The 20,603-nt window shown below is 45.3% G+C and overlaps 1 protein-coding gene across 2 annotated transcripts in view; it reads left to right on the top strand.

Moving 5' to 3' along the window:
- Clstn2 (calsyntenin 2) overlaps positions 1 to 20,603 on the top strand; it is a 561,925-nt gene that overhangs the window by 438,683 nt on the left and 102,639 nt on the right. For both annotated transcript variants that reach the window (XM_071615603.1, XM_027933766.2), the window contains exon 5: positions 8,073 to 8,222. In XM_071615603.1, coding sequence (XP_071471704.1) covers positions 8,073 to 8,222 — 150 coding nt within the window. The remainder of the gene's footprint in view (positions 1 to 8,072; positions 8,223 to 20,603) is intronic.

Raw genomic sequence — 20,603 nt, 5'->3', positions numbered from 1 at the left:
TGGAGAGGGAACTTCCCAGGTCATGAATTCCTCTCACAGAGCAAAGGGGGATAGGTGAACAACCAGCTTCCCCAACCTTTCAGGACCCTCCCCAAATGACCCACTTTAGTGCCACACTAATCACTGGGTAGAGCAGCATGGCTTTGCTGTCTGGAGATAGCTAGAAACAAATTATTTGGGCAAGAGCTATTGCAATCAGCAAGGTGGCAGGAGCCATCATGGCCCTGGTGGCCTGCTTTGTGTAGGAGCCCAGTAGCCTTCCCTGTTATCACCTCAAAAGTTCTGTAGCCACCTCTCACCCCCTATAGCTTTCCTTGCCAAGGACCTCATGGTGTTTGCCACTGTGGACCTCAGCAGTCTGCTCTGCAGAGGTAGTTTTTGCCACGAAGGCAAACAGCAACCAGCAGAACTGCAGCAGATACTCTCTGCTTCCGCCACCAAGGACCCAGAGTTTTTCACTTTTGCAATTTCCAGTTGCTTAAGCCACCACCTCTTTCCTTCCTCTCTCAGAGTTATCTCTGCTGCTGCTGCCGCTACCATGAGAACCCAACCCAGACAACAGCATAGCTACTGGGTGTGTCCAAAAATGGCCTGTGTCCCCACGGCAGACACAGACCTCACCACCATATTTGCTGCACCTATGTCTGATCCCTTAGCCATGTGCCTGCAAGCAGCTAGCCTCAGCTCTTATTGCTGTGTCTCACAGCTAAGCATGTGCCTGCAGGTGGCCTATGCAGCCATGTGCTTGCTTGCCACTTGTCCTGGTCCCTGTGGCTGTACACATGTAAGCAACCTGCCCTCTCATCACCTGCCCCCAACACCATGCATACATACACAGCTGGCCACTGCAGTAATGCATATGCCCACTGTTAGCTCTGCTTGCTGCAGATATACATCTTCATGGAGCCACCATTCCCTATCATGGACACCCGTTGGCTGTTGTGCCTGCAGCTGGTCCTAGCAGCTACACACATGCACACAAGACCCATCACTCCACCATGTGCCATTAACACCACGTTTGTTGCATGAAACAAATGTGATACATGAAATCTTATGCATCCACACTGCCAGTTGGAGTCTGCAGTTGTGCACATAGCAACTGGCCTAATCCCCGTTGCTGGTACCCACCACCAGTGGTTGCCTGAAGCTGGTCCCTACACCTTCACATGTGCACTTCCAGCCTTAACTCCTGTACCTTTGCACATGTACACTACCAGTACTCATATGCCCACAATTAGCCCTGCTCAAGCCTTGCCAACATGCACATACCTGCACCCAGATACACACACACCACTGACCTCATAGTCACACCCCTCTACACACACACACACACACACACACACACACACACATACACACACACACAGTAGTAATCCCTTGACACTCTAGCCAGGGTCACTATTGAGAATATCAATAGCCCTCTCAGTCATCATAGACCTCCCATGGCCCTTGACACATGAAAGATGAGGTTATTACTGATATTGCAGATTACAGTTTCCTGAACCAGTAAGACACTGTGACTACCCTTTCAAACCTGGAGCCTCCACACACTAGGTACTAGGCATGGTGTCACAGTGCTCTGAGTGTTTCCTCTCAACCCACTCAGGTGAAGGTCTTTCCTTGCTCTACACAAGACTACAAGAATAATGAAAGATCAGGGAAACATGGCACAATCAAGGGAACACAATAAACTGCTTATAAACAACCCCAACAATCAGAGGAGCTACTGATTGCCTCAAGTTAAGAAATGATTGCATTAAAAAGAAGCTCAGTATACTACAAAAGAACACAGATAAGCAAATCAGAATATAATACAAAAACTAAATCAGGAAGATAATACAAAAACTAAGCAAGAATTTCAACAAAAAGACAGAAAACTAAAAAGAATCAGATTTTGAAGCTGAAAAATACAATGACTGAGTTAAAAATTCAATAGAGATTTTCAACAGCAGACTCAATCAAACTAAAGAAAGAATAAGCAAACTCAAAAATAGGTCATTCAAAATTGTCAAGTCAGAATACAAAAAAGAAAAGAAGAATGGAAAAAAATGAAAAAAGCCTACAGGATTTATGAAACAGCATCAAGAGAATTAGCATTTGCATTATGAAGAATTTAGCTGGAAAAGGGAGAAAGTGGTAAAATGCTTACTTACAGAAATAATGGATGAAAAATGCCCAAAGTTTTGGCAATATATGGATATTCAGGTACATGAATCTCAAAAATCTCTATAGTCAACTCAAAGAAGTTGACTCCACCAAGATACATTATAATCAAAGGGTTAAATGCTGGGAGTATAGATAAGTGGTAGAGTGCATATTTTGCATACATGAGACACTGGGTTCAGTCCCCAGCTACAACAAATAAATAAAACAAACAATAAATAAAACAATTAATAAAAGAATTGTGAAAGCAGCAAGAGAAAAGCATATCATACATGGGATCCTTAGTGAAGCCATCAGTGGATTCATCAGCAGAGACCGTACAAACCAGGGGACAATGGGCTGATACATTCAAAGTGACAAAACAAAAACACTACCAAGCAAGAATACATTACCTGAAAAAAAAACTGTCCTTTAAAAATGACACAGAGATAAAAGACTTTCTCAGACAAAAATTGAGGTGGTCCATCACTACTAGACCTGTCTTATAAGAAATGTTATAGGGAATTCTTCAAGCTAAAACAAAAGCAGGCTGATTAATATGGAAACATGAAAACATTTGAATGTGCAAAGCTCACCAGTAAAGAAAAGTATGCATCAAATTTAGAATATTCTAATCCTGCAATGGTGGTATAATAAACCACTTTAAAATCTGTTTTAAATATCGAAACACAAAAGTATTAAGAATGATTATATCCAAAATAACTTGTTAATGGATGCACAAGGTAGAAGCATACAAAGCGTGACACCCAAAACACAAAATTGGGAGGGGGAAAAGTTTAGCATTTTTAATGTATATTTAAGTTATCAGCCTACAATAGACTGACTCAACTAAAGACTGATTCAACTTTTATGTAAGCCCATGTTAACCATAAAGCAAATACCTGTAATAGGTACATTAAAGAGAAAGAGAAAGGAATCAAAACATACCACTACATAAAATCATCATATTACAAAGGAATAAAGAGGGAAAGAAAGGACTCAAGGATTGGAACAATACATATTATCAACGTGTCCAAACTATCCAAAGCAATATACAGATTCAATGCTATCCCTATCAAAATTGCAATAAAAGCCTTCACAATTGTTAGAAAAAGCAATCCTAAGATTTCTATACATCCACAAAAGACCCCAGGCAATAATAGCAATCTTAAGCAAGAAGAGCAAAGATAAAGCCATCACACTTCCTGATTTCAAACTATATTGTAAAACTCTCATCATCAAAGCAGCATGTTGCTGTCATAGAAAACAGAACAGAGAACCCAGGAAACAATAAACTCGCACATACATAGCTAGCTAATTTTTGACAAAGGTATCAAGAATATGCAATGGTCAGAGGATAGACTTGTGAATAAATGGTGCTAGGAAAACCTGGATAAAAAAGGAAGGGAGGAAGGAAGGAAGGAATTGTACTCTTACTCTATACAAAATCAATTCAAATGAATTAAAGATTTAAACATAAGTCCTATGATCTTAAAGTTCCTAGAATAAAACCTAGGAACGTTCCATAACATTGGTCTTGGTAATCATTTTTACCAATCATTTTGACATGAATAGGATAGGCAACAAAAGCAAACATAAAAATGTGGAACTCTATCAAATTAAAAAGTTTTGCACTGCAAAAGAAAAAAAAATCCAACAAAATAAAAGACAACCTACAGAACAAAGAGAATATTTCTAAGCCATATACACAATAAGTTATCCAAAATAGACAAGACAGATGCAACTCAACAGCAGAATAGCAATCTAATTTAAAAAGGGCAAAAAAACCTGAATGGGTGTTTTTCCAAGGAAGAGATAAAATGGCCAATGGGTATAACAAGAGATGCTCAATATCATTAATCATCAGTGAAACACAGATCAAAGCCTCAGTGTGAATCCCCTCAACATGATTAGGATGGTTCTTGCCAAACATCAACCCAGCAAGCCCTGAAGAGGAGATGGATGTATGAGTTGGTGGGACTGTCAAACTGGTCCAGCCACTAGACACCAATATGGAAGTTCCTCAGCACATTCACAACAGAGCTACCATATAATCCAGCAATCACACTCCTGGGCATATAACCACAGGAAACAAAGTTACTGTCTTGAAGACATTCCCATAATATTACAGCTTAATTCACAACAGCCCAGACATGGAAACATCCAAAATATCCATTGATGGATAGATGGATATAAAAAAATGTGGGATACACACACACACACACACAATATTATTCAGCCCTAAAAAGAGAAGGAAACCATATCATTTGTAACAACCTGAATGAATAGACAGTAGAATGGTGGTTACCAGGGACTTGAGGGTGGGGAAAAAATGGAGGACATTGGTTAAAGGCTGCAAATATGCCATTAGAAGATGATTAAGTGCTTGGGACCTAACGTAGAGCATGGTTGCAGATCCTCATCCATAAAATGGGACTAAGTCCTGCACCTGATGCCATTGCTACCTCAACTAATGTGCACACAGGTGCTAGCTAGGATGTCTGGCTAAGCCACTGGCTGGAGTATGATAGAGGCTGACAGGAGAGGATGCCCAGGGACCAGGTGACAGATGCTCTACTTCTCAAGCCAATGTTTGCTCTCATTGGGCTCTTTGTCAGAAGACTGCCCCAGGGAGTCTGGGACTCTGTGGTTTCTGAGCAGAGTGTGTCCTCAAATCTGTGTATTCTTTAAGTCAGTGAAAATGCTTCTTTGCCACCTGAGTAGAATAGCCATGCAAGCCCTGTGTGGGGAACTTGGAAAGCACTCAGGAGGGTGGAGAGGAAGTTCATCACCATCCTCCTGCCAAAGAGAACCGCTGACAACAGTTTCCCATATTTCCAGTACTTTCCTATGATATGGAAATAAAATTAAGAGCCCACTATCCTTGCTTATTTTTGTCTTCTGATTTTCACTTAAAATCTGACGGCAGGTACTTTCCCATCCTTACAGATATTTAATAATCACTATCTCAGTGCTGAACAAAGCTCCATCTTAGGTGTAGAAGACTCTTACACTCCGCTACCTATCAGACCATTATTCAATATGTAAGTAACACTTAGATGAACATATCTGCACTTACATCTGCAGTTTTATCAATTTTCCCAGGATCTGTTTTTAGATGAGGGAGTCCATGTAGAAAGATAAGAGCAATTTCAAAGTGATAGGCTTGGGTTACCAAAGAGCTTTCCAGAAGGGTAATTCCCATTTTAACTCCACTGGAAGGAAGACAAAGTTCTCTCTCTCTCTCTCTCTCTCTCTCTCTCTCAGTACAGGGGATTGAACCCAGGGGCATTGAACCACTGAGCCACATCCCCAACCCTTATTATATTTTATTTAAAGACAGGGTCTCACTGAGTTGCCCAGGGCCTTGCTGAGTTGCTGAGGCTGGCTTTAAACTTGCAATCCTCCTGCCTCAGCCTCCTGAGCCTCTAGGATTACAGGTGTGCAACACTTCTCTCTTTATTCCCCCACCCACTTGCCCTGAGAGTAAAAGCAACCTTCATTAATATCTAAGTCTGGGACTAATAGTTCTGTAAGGATTTGCTTCCCAGGTACCTTTGGACCTGGAGAAAGAAGCCCAGGTACTGCATCTCCCCTGAGTTTCCTGTGAGCTCAGGTCTCCTGAGAAGAAGACAGTCAGTAGGAAGATTCATCCAAATGTTAGGGAAACACACACAATTGCAACAGAAGCCAAGTGGAGGGCGTATTCTGTGCTTTCAAAAGATCTTAGTTGTGCGTCTGAGCCAAAGGTGACCTCCTCCCACACAGGGATGGGCCTCAAGGCTGTGCCCTTATTTTTGAGCTAATGCTTCAAATTCTTGTGCTTTGAAACCCATTTTTCCAATGCATGAAGTTAGTACTGGCAGAGAAAGTCAATTAGTTTCTCAGACAGTTTCATTAAGACTTGTTACAGAAGTGGAGTCGAGACAAATTGAGTCAAGGATTCGGCTTGTGTGTTTATTTTTCGACCACAATCAATAGTGTTTGGTCTGCTTAATGTCACATCGACTGGGGACCCCGTGCCTTCCTCTTCTAAGAGAACCGTTTAACTTTAAGGAAAGAGAAACTTAAAAACTTTCTGTTCCAAATTCCATCTGATGTTGTGGAAACAGACTTTTTTGGTGGTTATATGAAAGTGCTTCCCCCCGACAGAACCCTCCCCCTGATGACAATAACGACACTTTGTTAACAGAATCTATCAGGAGTGTTACCAACCAAATACTGAGTGGTCCAAGGCCCATGCAGGCTCTCAGGACTGAGAAGAAAATAAACATTTCAGGGGAAATGAAGGCAATTTTGAATGCCAGATAAAAAGCCAGAAACCTATCAGATCCATTTTTAATTCACAGATTTTGTTTAATGAATTTATTAAGTTAAATGCTCCTTCAAATCAATAGATGCAGTTGCATTTTTAGAAACAGTCTGGAGCAGATGAATCATTCTGATTCTTAGTTCAGTGTAACAATGACTTTGTCTTCCCTCCTTGACATTAGCCACCCCCTAGCTCCCCAGCCTGATGGTCCCCGCAGGTGCAAGACCAGCCTGTGACCCAGCCCTGAGCACTCTCAATGACACTAGGTGATTGATGGATAAGCTTTTCCAGTCTTTAAAACATTATTTTACTTTTCTAATTTTTCAACCTTTTTGGTTTGTTCTTTTTAGATACACATGACAGTAAGAGTGGATTTTGATATATTATAGCTACATGGAGTAGAACTTATTCTCATCAGGATCCCATTCTTGTGGTTGTGCATGATGTGGAGTTTCACTGATGGTGTACTCATACATGAACATAGGAAAGTTATGTCAGATTCCTTCCTATTCAATATTTTTTTGTCTTAATTCCATGTTGTCTCAATTCATGTGAATAATATACATCCGTCAGAATGGAAGAAACTCAGGTAACTTTCCTATGGTTTTAATAAGACACAAAAATCTACCTTAGTCAGCCATTTTTTTGATGATTTGTTCCTTGGTCTGTTCTTTTAATTTCCATTTTCTTAATTTCACTTCTCATAAAAGATGATGATAACATTTCATGTCTAATTCGCTGTCAACTTCACCATCAAAAAATAAAATAGAAAAAATATTTTTAAAGCAAGAATGAAAGAAATTAGGCTCACCAAAGGAAGACTTTCATCTCTTGGAATTAAAAACTTTAAAGTGTTCAATGAGCTTTGGGTCGTTATTTGTTCTTTGGAACGAAAATTGTACTCCTGCAAAAATAGTCAATTAAAATTTTGCTCATTAATTAGCAAATATTTATTTATGAATCATATTGTCAATCCCACAGGAACAAAAAACACACAAACGACTCCAAAAAAAAAAATTGTTTGGTCTCGCTCTCTCTCTCATAAAAGAAAAATGTCTTCTTCCTCAGGGCAAAGAATCTGTTATTCTGTGTAGCTTTCAGAAGGGAGGTCACACGTTTTTTTATTGATTTTACTTCCTATTTGGTAGCAAAATAATGTGAGAAGAGGCAGTGAACATTCCTGGCGACAAGCCCAGATGTTCAGAAATATGTGTCAGGACATTTTCTGAATTCCATCTTTTTCCCAGAAATTTCATGGCAGATGGGCTCCCTCTGCCCTAGGTCAGAGATGCAGCCACGTGCGTGCGTGCACTGTGGGAGGGAGCTCTGAAGGCAACTCATTTCTTACAAACCCAGGCCAGTGGATTCCAGATGTGTGCTCAGAATTCCTGAGCAGCCCCACTGCATGGAGAGGTGGCTCCGGCCAGGGGTTCCTGGGAATCTACCACCACAGCATCAGCAGGCCACTGGTGGGAGCTCCTGTCTGGCCCCCATTTTTACAAAGAGGTGGGGAAAAGGCTGGTATCGTTCTTATGAAGGCTGAAGGAATGGAGAAGGGATTTGGAAGAGTGCAGTGTTGTTAACTTGCCCTGAAATTATTTTGGTCTTCACTCTTAAGGCAACATCAGGAACACTGAGAAGCTCAGCTACGACAAGCAACGCCAGTATGAGATCCTGGTGACGGCGTATGACTGTGGACAGAAGCCCGCTGCTCAGGACACCCTGGTGCAGGTGGACGTGAAGCCAGTTTGCAAGCCTGGCTGGCAAGGTGGGCCTGGTTTCATCAGTCCTGCTACCTGAAGGCATCTTAGCCTGGTATAAAGGGGGTACAGTCTGTGTCCTCGAATCATTATAACACAATGGGAGGAATGTTTTAAATGTGATGGTTTTGCTGCAAGAAATAGTTTGTTTTCACACTTCTTAGACGATTTATTATCCCCATTTTACAGCTGAGAATCTCAGAGGAAACTTGTCTGAGGTTGATGCTCCCTTTCTCAAACCTGATGACATTTCCAAAATAATAGTAATTATCCCACAGCGCTGACGAAGAATTGCCAGTGAGCCCACCTACTTGATCCCCGGGGTGCTCAGCTGGGCTGGTGCACCTTAGATTTCTACCCCTGATGGATACCTTGGGAAGGTCGCCATGTTGCTTGCACTCAGATCATGGGTGGGGGTTGCAGGTGACAGCCTCTGGGTAGGTGGGTTTCTAAAAGGTTGACTCAGGGAATGGAGAAGTGATGGCTTTTGATGAAGTGGATTTTTGTGTCAATGTAGATCTTTTAGGGACAAAGACAGAGCGGGCATTCCAATTACCCTTAGGCTGTGGGCTCTGTCACTGACCTTAGGGTATGAAAAGAAGGCAAGGACAGCTGCTTAGGGGCATCTTGCAGAGAACTGGGCAGCTCATGGTGTAAGGTCAGGCACTGGTGACCAAAAGGAGGCACATTAAAAGCAGCTGAACAAGGCTTTATTGAGCTTCACTCCCAGGCGAGACCCTGCAGTCCAACAGAGTGGGTCCAGGGGAGTCGTACCCAGGCTCAGCTGGACTGGAATTTTATTGGGCTTGGGGCAGGAAGGAAGGGCTTAGGACAGGAAAGGGATGTTTTTAGGGTCCCCTGTCCTCCTGGAGCTGGTGAGGGATCTTTCTGAGCTCCATGTCCTTCCAGGACTAGTCAGGAGACCCCGCTGATGGACAGGTGGTTATCACTGCTTGTCTGGGCGCCTGATTGGTTGTTCTTTCACAGGCATGGGTTGCTTTGTTCCCTTAGCCACCGCAAACCGGCCTAACACGCAGAATAATGATAACTCTCTTGGTGATAGGCCTGGTGCCTGAGCAGGGAGGTCAATGTCCATCTCTGTGTCCCTGTGTGGGTGCTTGAAGGGACATCTCTTCACGTGTTGGTGATGCTCCAGGCTTTTGTGTCTTCCTGGATGTGTCTTTAGGTCTCTGGCCCCTTTTATATTCTTTCTTCTCTTTTAGGCAGACCATGGCCAGGCCACCCTATAGGTCCCTGGTTAGACTTCCAGTGGCTGCCTTTTAGTCAGGCATTCATTCCCAGTCCCTTTTCTCGGGGCCACGTGGGTCAGGTACAGCACAAGACACCTGAACCTCAGCTGCCTGAGTTCTGACTGGGCTTAAGGCACCAGACCTAAGGGCCCAAAAGGCAGGATTCTGTCACATTCATTTCTCAGGCTGAGCACAGTGACGCAAGCCTGGAATCCCAGTAACTCAGAAAGATTGCAAGTACAAGGCCAATCTCGGCAACTTAGCAAGACCCTGTCTCAAAATTAGAAAAATAAAAATCATTGGGGATGTGGCTGAGTGGTGGAGTGCCCCTAGGTCCCATCTCCAGTACCAGAAAGAGAAGGAAGGGAGGGAGGGAGAGAGAGAAGGAGGGAGGGAGGGAGGGAGGGAAGGGGAGGGGAGGGGAGGGGAAAGGGTCACTGAATGAGTGAACAAAAAACTATCTAAGTAAAGAACCCATCTTGTTTTATTTTTACATAAGGATCAGCAATATAGGCCTGGCCTTTCAAGAGAAGAGTCTAGAAAGAATCTATGCATTTCCAAAGGGTGGAATGTGCTCACAGTGGGATTTTAAATAGGAAAGGCAAAAAAGCAAAGTCATATCTCGAGAATGATCCTGATGTTTTTTTGGTCTTTGACAAATGAGGCGCCCACGGATTTGGGATCCCTTGTTTCTACCTATATTTAAATGTAATCTTTACAGAGGTGTGGACTTGCTAAATCTATGCAAATGTAATGTTAAGTCTACGCAAACAAAATCTTGGCCACGATGTCCAATTCTGTGTGAGGAACGTGCTGAGTGCCCACCCTGCAGTGCCCAGCGTGGTCAGCAGCTCCTGGAGGTCCAGGGTTATGCCATGGGCGGTTTTATCTCCAGGGCTCAGCACAGGACCAGGCACAGCGTGGGCACACGCAGTGCAGAGCAGACGAATGAATGGGCAGCAAAACCCTGGTGGAAAAATGTACCTTTTCCTGCCCAGGAGGCTGAGGCAGGAGGATCGTGAGTTCAAAACCAGCCTTAGCAATTTAGCGATGCATGCACTTGGTCATGGACAGGCCCTCCAGGGATTCTGACCTGTGTAGCAGTGGTCACGGTGCCTCCCTGCCTTAGGGGAGCTAGCCCACCCCCCCCAGCACCCTCATGAGCTCTTCCACTGCTTGGGCAGCCTTCACACCAACCTCCCATCCTGGGCCTATTACCTCCACCCTCCATCAGGGCTGCAGCTCTCAGAAGTGCACTCTTCTCCAGGAAAGAACTGACCACAGCTGGTCCCAGCCCTGTGTCTCCTGCCTGGCCCCTTCTCCCAGCTTCATAGGAGTAAACTGGGGCGGTGTGTCTGACTGGTTTCTTTGCTACCCTCAGGTAAGGGAGGCTGCCCTGCCTGTGAGAGGGAGTCAGGCGCCCCAGTCAGGCGTGCCTGGGGTAGACGAGGCTCCTGCTAAGTCACCTCAACTGGATGTCTCTGTCCCCTCGTACCGTCCATCTCCTGCCACCTGGAGGAAATAGAGCAGGCCCCAGGGGTCAGCTGGCTTCATGCTGCCCCTTTCAAAAGTCAGATTAATTATTGATCAGGAAAACCCAAGAGCTGGCTTAGGTTTTACTCCATGAAAGACATTGATTTCAAATCGTAGGGTGATGAGCACAGTAAGGTGCCCTGATTTGCTTACGGAAATAGAATTGTCAGGGTCTAGAAAATGGAACTGTGTCTGTCAGGGGATGGGACGGCCGTGGTGCTCCTGCAGGCTGATACCCAGAGCCCTGCCGGAGAGAGAGCCTGAAGAAGAGCTGCTTGTCGTCCCTCTGAGATGCCACCAGCACAGAACCGATGTTTCATTTTAACAGATAATCCCCACTTAAAATGTAAATGCCTCTTGCTGTCCTGGTGCGTTAAACCAGGGGCCAGCAAAGCGCAGCACACAGACAAATCTAGTCAACTCCCTGTTTTTGTATAACTGTGAGCATAAAAAAAAAAGTAGACATTTTAAATGATTGGAAAAAAAATCAAAAGAGGAATAATGCATGCACTTGAACTTGAATAATAAGAAATTCAAGTCTCAGTGTTCATAAGGTTCCCTGGAACACAGCCACGTGCCTTCCTTTACAGATTGCTTACAGTGCCCTGCAGCAGAGAAGCTGAGTGGCCATGGCAGAGACCTCATGGCTCTCAAAGCCTAAATATTTGTCTTGGGACCCTTTACAGAAAAGTTTTCTGATCGCTACATGAAGCTCTTGATTGACACCTTAGTAAGAAGTAATTTATTGGATGACATAGCGCAGCCTAGAAGCCTGTGACATCAAGTGCACATATTTGAACAGAGACAAAGGAGTTATCTATAGATAATGAAAGCAAGGTTCCCTGAACAGAGAACAGGAGCAACCTGGGAGAGCAGCATTTCTAGTCCGTTCCACAGATAAGAGGAAGTTAGGCTAAAAAGACTAAGTGATGGCTCCAAATCTCAAGCTGTTAAATTACAAGAATGCAAGTCAAATTCTTCTCTGTCCATCACACTGGGACAGAAGACGGGAGAGGGGTTTGGGAGTTTCTAAGGGGCCACGTTACCAGCTTTGTAGAAAGCTGTGCCAGAATAAGTGTTTGAGACCTGCGTCTGTCCTTAAGCCATGCATTTAACCCCTTGTTACTCCATCTATAAAGTGGTGCTGAGATTGGCCTCTGGGGGAAGCCGGAGCTCAACGCACCAGCACCATCGTCCAGGAAGCAGCAACTGGAGCCCAGGACTCTGCTCCTGTCTCTGCTCCAACCAGTGCACATGTCCTTGATTAAGCTGGTCTGGCAATTCATTCAAAAATAAACCCATGCCTCCAGTCTTCCATCCCTGAACCGAGAGTTGCCTCTGGTTATCTCATGGGCCAGAGGAAACAAGGTGAGCCCAAGGCTTGGGTGGTAAGCCTAAGACACAAAGATGATGTCCCCAACTGTGGCTCCTTACATCAGAGGAGGAAATCTCTACTTTCCCTCCAAATATAATTTAGTCTGAAAAATCACCCCCAACCACCCTTCCATTCAGGCTCTATTTGAGGGTCTCCAGGGGCTCGGATCCTGCATCCTGCAGCCTCTGCCCCCCCCCATGCTCTCCTTTTCTCCGAGGCCTCCCCTCTGGTTCCCCCTTATCTCCCAGGTCTTCATTCAGGATCCCATTTTCCAAGCAAAATGCCCCGAGCCCTGCCCTGGGAAAGTGGTGGAGCCCTGGAAGGTGAGGGGGCGCGGGGGCCAGGTAGAGACCTGTGAGGATGTGGCCGGGCTCCAACCTTTGCTCGATCATGATCTGGCCAGAGACTTGGCCAAAGCCATTTCTCTGGCTGTGCTTTGGTCTCCCCGACAGAGAATTAAGAATCGTACTCTTTGGAAAAACCGTTTTGTGGGATTGTTAAGACCAAAAGAGGTTCTAGTGTAGAAGGACTTGGCAGAATTTAAATGATTATCAAGATTTTAATCACTCTGGCAATTGTCACAGCAGTATGACTATTGTCCCCATTGTCATAATGCAAGGGTGACAGTGGAGACAATAGGTGCTGCCATAGAAATGAATACTCGGGTAAATGCATAGAATTGCACAGGCTGTATGGCTTGAGATTGGGGCCCAAGGGAGTCGGTGGGGTAGGGTGGAACAGTCCTGGGGGTGGGGCAGGAACCCAGGTTCTGGTCCAGCTTGGCTCCACTGCTCGCCGCAAACTTGGCAAACTTATTCAGTCTGCCTTCAGCTTCCTTTAATGTAAACACAAAAATGTCTTCTTATTGGGGCTCGGAGGGAAGCCTACCAGGGGAGCACCCCATACAGAACCACACTCTGAGGCCCTGAGTGAATGGCAGCGCTTTTTTATTTTTATTTTTTAAGTCTCTTTTATTTCAACTTTAAAACTCACAACGGAGCACTTTGCCACAAGCCGGCATGGAGACCTGAACTCCGCTGGCTGCAGTAGGGTGACCCTGAGCTCTGGTTTGCTCAAAGCCACCAGGGGAGTAGGCTGGCATGGGCCTCCAGGGACACTCCTCTGTGAATAAGGACCTGTTTTGACATCCCTGACATAGCCGGTCATTAAGGTAGAACAGATGCCTTGTACAGGATGCTGATTCACCTCCTGGAAGGCGTCTCAGTGTGCTTAAAGACCTGCTGTAGAAAAGTGCCCATGTTAAGCCTGCTTCCTCCTGTCTCTCCTGTGCCTGGAGAGAAATGGGCCCCGGAGGATACCTGGGTCCAATTTCAGCCCTGAGTAGGAGCAGGGTGGGGACAGACTGCACTGCACCCAAACAGTACTCAATAATGATGATGATGATGATAATAAACGATAATAATAATTACTGCTGTCTGAGCACTAACTATTTGTCAGGCCCCATGTCAGAGTTTTGCACACCCCTGTTTGCACATATCTTCTTTACTCTCTGCCACACCCTGGAAGCTACTATTTTCCCATTTTACAGATGAGGACACTGAGGTTAAGACTCTTGCCACACAGCTGGTAATATCTGGGCTGGTCCCCTCTGTCTGCAGACATAGTGCTCCTGCCCACAGTGCATCACAGAGCAAAGGTGAGCTCTTGACATTTTTTAAGAGCATTGGAAGGAAGCTGTTTCAAGGGAAATTCTGCACTTAGAACCCTTCCTCACATTGTAAAGAAAATTTGTAATTGAACAAGGCAGCCTTGGGACACCGTGGCTTTCAGTGTGGTGGGGACCTGATTTCATCCAGGAGAGCAGGGCCATCCATCTCTCAGCCTTCTTAGATGACCTCTTGGGAACCCCAAGAGGTCAAGACTTACCCAAGAAAACATAGATTCAGAGAGAAGGACCATGGCTAGAATCAACTCCCCTAATGACAACCGTAGGCTCTACTTATCTCTCTGTGCCACATCTCATCTCTCAGAGCCACATAGTCAGCCGACTCCATCATCCTCTGACAGCTCTCTTAACTACGCATCTCTACAAATGAACTAAACAGACGCTTCTCGAAAGAAGAAACACAAATGGCCAACCAATCCATGAAGAAATGTTCAACATCTTTAGCAATTAGGGAAATGCAAACCAAAACTACACTGAGTTTTCATTTCATTCCAGTTAGAATGGCAGCTATCAGGAGCACAAACAATAATAAATGCAGGAGAGGATGCGGAGAGAAAGGAACGCTTTTACACTATTGGTGGGTCGTAAATTAGTACAACCACTATGGAAATCAGTATGGAGGTTCCCCAAAAGGCTAAAAATGGAACCACTATATGACCCAGCTAGACCATTCAGTATTGATACTAAAGAATGAAAGTCATCACACCCCAGAGACACATGCATACCCATGTTCAAAGCAGGACAATTCACAATAGCCAAATTATGGAACCTGCCCAGGTTGGTTCATTCAATGGATGAATGGACAGAGAAAATGTGATGTATAGATACAACGGAGTTTTATTCAGTCATAAAGAAGAAAGAAATGATGTAATTTGCAGGAAAATAGATGGAACTTGAGAGCATTAGGTTACGTGAAATAAGCCAAATTCAGAAAGCTAAGGGCCATTTTTTTTCCCAAATATGTGGAAGCTAGAGAGGAGAAAGGAAAAAGAAAAGGTAGGGGTGGGTAACTCAGAAAAATTGAAGGGAGATAGTAGGATGGAGGAACAGAACCAGGGGGAGGCGAGGGGGAGAAAAAGGGGAAATATTGGGGGACGATATTGACCATATTATATCGTTTTGTCATGTGCTTGTAAGAATATTGACTATGAATCCCACTATTATGTATCCTTATAATGCACCAAGAAAACATGGAAAAAAAAATATTTGCAGCCCCAGGATGTCTCCCTGCAGGGGTTCTGCAGAGGTCAGGGCTTCAGAGTGTTGGTTCTGACATCAGAAAGACCTGGGTTCAAATCCAGGCTCCACCAGACCTTGGCTTAGGGATACTGGACAAGTCACTCAGTCTCCAATGTGGCATCTGCAAAATGAGGGCCAATAACAATATGTGTCCTGGGGACCTTCAGGGGCAGAACTGTGCCAGGCATGTGGGAAAGGAAAAAACTAAAGCTAGCAATGAAGGAAATGAGTGAGGAAGAGAATGCGGAGAAGCAACTGGCCACCTCTCCAGGCATGTGCTGGCTGTGTGACCTTGGGCACGTCATGTGATGTCTCTGTGGTGAGAGGAGCCTCCTGCTCATCCATTCCTCAGATGGATGCAATGTGGGTTGATAGCCACATAAGAGGCCCAGAAAAGAGTCTAGTGAGTGGAGGCTTCCTCTCTGTTCTGCATCATCAAGTGACCAGCAGTCCAGACAGCTGGGGTGCTAATGTCATCTACAGAATGACTGAACTTGGACTCTACTGGTGAGCAGGCCCCACACATGTACCTTTATCGACTGGGCACATTGTCCTAGTCTCAAATGGGCAGAACTGCCCCTTTCTCCCCATATCCATGTCACATGACTCTTGGTAGAAGGAGGGTCAGGGTGGAGAGTTAGGAGTTATCTGTGGTCATCCTGAGAGCCCTGGATTCACATGTCATTGTTGAGTGACATGGGACCCACAGAGTGCCAGATGAGGAGGTGGAGCCCAACTCCACCCCAAACATGCAGAAGGGCAGCTGTGGTCCTGGCCCCAATAGGAAGCTCCCAGCCTTCTCTCAACTCAATATCCTTCCCCCAGAGCCTGCACTACACCAGGCCAGTGGGGGGATCCTGGGCCCTGTGAGCTGCAGGATGGATGAGGGCAGGCAGGTGAAGGGTCACCCCAACACAGGGCCTTTGGGGCCAGCACCAGGTAAGCCCCAGTGGAGAGGTCAGACACCAGGCAAGCCTGGCCAGTGTCCAGGGGAGGTGACCAGCATTAGAAAGGCTTCCCAAAGAATCTGCAGGGAGCTAGGGTCTAAAGGTGAATGCAATCAGCCAAATGCTCTGTGATGAGAAGGAAGAGCTCCCAGGAGGGTGTGTGTTCCCCTGCTGCACCTCCTGGGGGGGTCTTTGTGCATCCACTCTGCTCAGCACCTCTTGCTTTATGATTAGCAAGAGAGAGAAGTTACAGTTGCAGAGGGGAGTTTAAGAAAAAGTTATTTGTTTCCCTATTAGTATGCATGAGCAATTCACTGAGGCTTTTGATGTGGACAGTGGATGAGATAGAAAGAGGCTTCTAGAGAGATGTGGTGAAGCAAAAGGTATAATAAAGTTCTCCTGGTCTAAAGGGACAAGAATCCTCCCAGTGTGGAGGATTCTTTATGATAGACTTGTCATAGTCTGTTTTGTGTTGCTACAACAGAATACCTGAGGCTGGATAAATTATAAAGAAGAAAGGTTTCTGGAGGCAGAAAAGTCCAAAGGCAATGTGCCAATATCTAACTGGTGTCTGCTGAGGGGTTCATACTGCATCTCAACACAGAAGAGAAGTGAAGAGTGTGTGTTCAAAAGAAGCACAGGGGAGACTGAGCTGTGTTATGACAACTCACTCTTGCTGTAACTAAGCCATCCCTGGGAGACCTAACTCACTCCCTCAAGGCCTAACCCAGTCTCTCAAGAAAAACATTCCTAGAGTGATGCCCCATGACCTAATCACCTCCCCTTAAGCCCCACCTCTTAAAGTCCCACCGTCTTTTAACACCATTATATTGGGACTACAGTTTCAACATGCAAATCCTGGGGGACAAACCATATCTAAACCATGTCCCATCTTTCCATGGCACCCAGTCAACCTCTATCCCTGTAGCCTAGAGGCCTTCAGAATATCCACCTGTCTGGAACCTCGAAAAGCTCGTACATTCTGAGAATTCATTGCTGATCACATGGTTGGTGGAGTTTCAGAGTCAGTTTTTAGAGTAAAACCTTGCTGTCAACCACGGTTTAAGACGAGCTGGTTGTCTGGTCCATCTTAGCTTCCCAATGAGGCCTCTGTTGGAGGCCCGAGACCAGAAGGCCTTTAATTCTCCTTTGCATTCATCTGGCTCTGGCCTCAGACTCTGCACCCCTGGGTCTCTACATCCAGCCTCCCACAGGCAGAACCCCGTGAGGAGCAGGGCCCTGCCCACCTACTGGGAGTCCTCATTAAGGACACCCTCACATGCACTGAATCTCCCAGCTTCCTTGGGCTTCTTGGGCACAGCAGCCCTCTTCCCAGGCTGCCTGCCTGGAAGCAAATGTTGACAGTAGGCTGTCCCCTTGAACAGACTCCAGATTCCTGCTCCTCCACTCTTGGCCTCCAGGGATCATATGCCCAGGCCACCAAATGCCAAAGCACTCCATGTGTGAGACCAGGACTCATGCCTGCCAACAGGGCCTCCTGTGACAAAGGGAAGAGGCCACCTCCCTGCCCAGGCAGACTAGACTGCTCCAGGCAAGGGGAAGGCTGTTTTCCAAGTGAGATTTGCAAGCTCTGCATTCTGGAGAAAATTTCAAGGCAATAAGTGGTGTTCGGGTCACTGCAGCTTTTTTTATGTAAAATCTTTTTCTTAATTACAAAGAGTTTATGTTCATTTGAAAATTATATATATATATATATATATATATATATATATATATATTAGAATAATAATCACAATAAAAATTCCCCATAATCTAATAATGCAGTATTTTCAATATTGTAGTATAGTTTTTCCCCTTTATTCAGTCATTTGAAAATTTTGTCTTCTTTTTCTACTTAACTCTATGTCCTGTGCTTCTCCCCACATTATAAGCCTCCCACCCCCTCCATTGCAGCATTATATTCCCCCATAGATCTGAAGACATCCCTGTATTCAGAGGTGCTCCGCCATGTCCTTGTGGTTGGGTCGGGCTGTGGGCCATTGGTCACCAGAATGGTTCCAGTTTTCTTTATAATGCATTGAATACCCTGCAGAAGTCTTTGAATTTCAACTTCCTTTCTCAAGGTGCATGTGTGCAGTCGAATCCTCAAGTATTTTAAAGGTACCTTTTGCCCCACCACCCCAGCAGCATAGGAGAGGTGTCTCTCCCATCTTCCCCCCACCAAAAGGTCTCAAAGCATTCAGCTGACTCGGGATTTATACCGTATTTTCTCTTGATGAGAATTTGGTTCCAACTTCACAACATTGTTCAGTGAGAAGGGAAAGTCCTGCACACTGCACTCTAGTACCACCTAGAGTCAGGGTCCTTTTGTCTTGAAGTGAATAAATGAATTTACAAAGTATCTACCACTGCTAGATTAAAGAGATTTACATAACTAGAGTATGAAAAATTATGCACGCCTCATCTTTTCCAGAAGAGTGAAAATATGTGCATAAAAACTGTCCTCTTGGATTGTAAATGCTATTCAAAGCCGTAAAAGTAAAGATTCTTAAATAACAGCTGCTCCATCTTTAACGGATAATACAATTTGTCCCAAGATAAGAAAATTGCCTGGAAAATGCTCATGTTTATTGGACCTAGTGGAAGGCATTTCTATAAATTCAAGAGAAAGTAGCCCAGTTGGTGGAGTGAGCCAGGACCCCCTTGGGAGACTTATTCTTCAAATGGGCTGTTCTACGCTGCCTGGTTGCTGTACCTTCCCGGCATCCATCCTGCCAGACATGTTCTGTTTGACAGCTGAGCGTCTTCAGGGGTGACTGGTTGATCAGAAATTAGTGCGAAGAGGGTCTGGCTTCAGAACACCATAGGGTTCATTTCAGCCTTGGTTGTTGACCCAACTGTCCCCCGGAGGGCTTGGAGCAAGGATGTAAGGAAGGAGAGGGTTGTTACAGGCTTTGAAGAGGTAGCACCTGACATCAGCAAACTCAAAGACTTGTTGGGGGAACCCAGATGTTCACACTGGCTTGAGAGAAGTACACAGAACAAAATGGCCCCCCTCCCTGCACATGGAAGGACAGAGGCTTCCGGGTTAGGGTGCAGAATCTCAGCTGTCTGAGCCAGGTTGGCTGGTAGAGCAGAATTTGCACCAGGGCCATGGGCAGACCTGAGGGCCCCGGAGAATGGGTATGGAGAGTGAACCCCAAACCCAGCTCAGCAGAACAGCAATCGCCTCTTGAGTTCAGAAGGGCTGGGGCGAGCAGGGGAACCCACAGGAAATGCAAAGAGAAAAAAGTCCATCAGCACGAGAGGCCAGGAATCCCTGAGCCCCAGAACTGGGCACAAGCCGCCTTCCTAATACACGTTTGCCAACCTTCTTCAATATTTAGTGAGAACCTACTCGGTTCCAGGACTTGCTCTAGGAACAGTTCCTGCTCTTGTAGAGTTTGTGATTGGAGGTGGGGTTGACAGCTGCAGACAATCACAGAAATAAATGAATAGTTAAAAACCAGAGTGGCAGTCAGAGGATGCTAGGAAAGGGTGGGCGGGGTTAAATGGTGCAGACTGGCTCAGGGTTAGCTTCAACCACATTCCTGTGATCACCTGGAAATCAATGTGCATGGGGTGCAGAGCACACCAGCTGGCTATAAAACTCAAAAGAGGCTCAGCAAGGGAGTTTTTTTGTTTGTTTGTTTGTTTGTTTGTTTGTTTGTTTTAACCATCTTACCCCTTTGAGCCTCAGAGTTTGTGTGGTCAGGCTAAAGAAAGACTCTCAACCCCAGCATGGTTCTCTCCTCTGGTCTCTTATGAGGGCTTTTCCACCAGCCCACATCAGGATGCACAAAGTCAAGTGTGCAGGCTCTGAAGTATTGCCTTCTCTATTTGAAGGCTTTAGAAGTAGGTTTTAGGGAATAACTTTGATAGGGTACTATGTAAAGCAATGCTTCTCGAATTACCTATTAGAAAAGGAACACAGTCTTTTGCAATCAGTCATGAACCAATACATTCTTCTAGAAGAAAAAATGAAATGAGAAGCAAAGACCTGCAAGATATAAGCCTAATCTTTCATCATTATTACATTCAACAGATATAAAATTACTATTGAATTGCTACAACAGTGTCCAGATGCTGACTCTCAATTTCTGGACTTACCCTGTAGCAGAGTAGTAACAGGTGGTCAAGGGACCAGGCCCGTCTGTGGACCTCAGTAAGGAGCAGGGCTCTGGTGCTTCCTCTTGCCCACACCCCATAGAACTGGAGAGGCACAGATCATCACCCCTGTTCAATTTGCCCCGAGCCATCTTTACATGTTGGCCTGGAAGTCAGGTGACAAGTGTGACCCTGCCGTCGTCTGGGTCAGACACGGGGCTCTGCTCAAGTGGAGGAACCAGGGATCCTGT

The sequence above is a fragment of the Marmota flaviventris genome, chromosome 8, assembly GCF_047511675.1.
Source record: "Marmota flaviventris isolate mMarFla1 chromosome 8, mMarFla1.hap1, whole genome shotgun sequence".
NCBI lineage: Eukaryota > Metazoa > Chordata > Mammalia > Rodentia > Sciuridae > Marmota > Marmota flaviventris.
The sequence above is the reverse complement of the archived record's forward strand: the minus strand, read 5'-3'. Positions and strand labels throughout refer to the sequence as shown.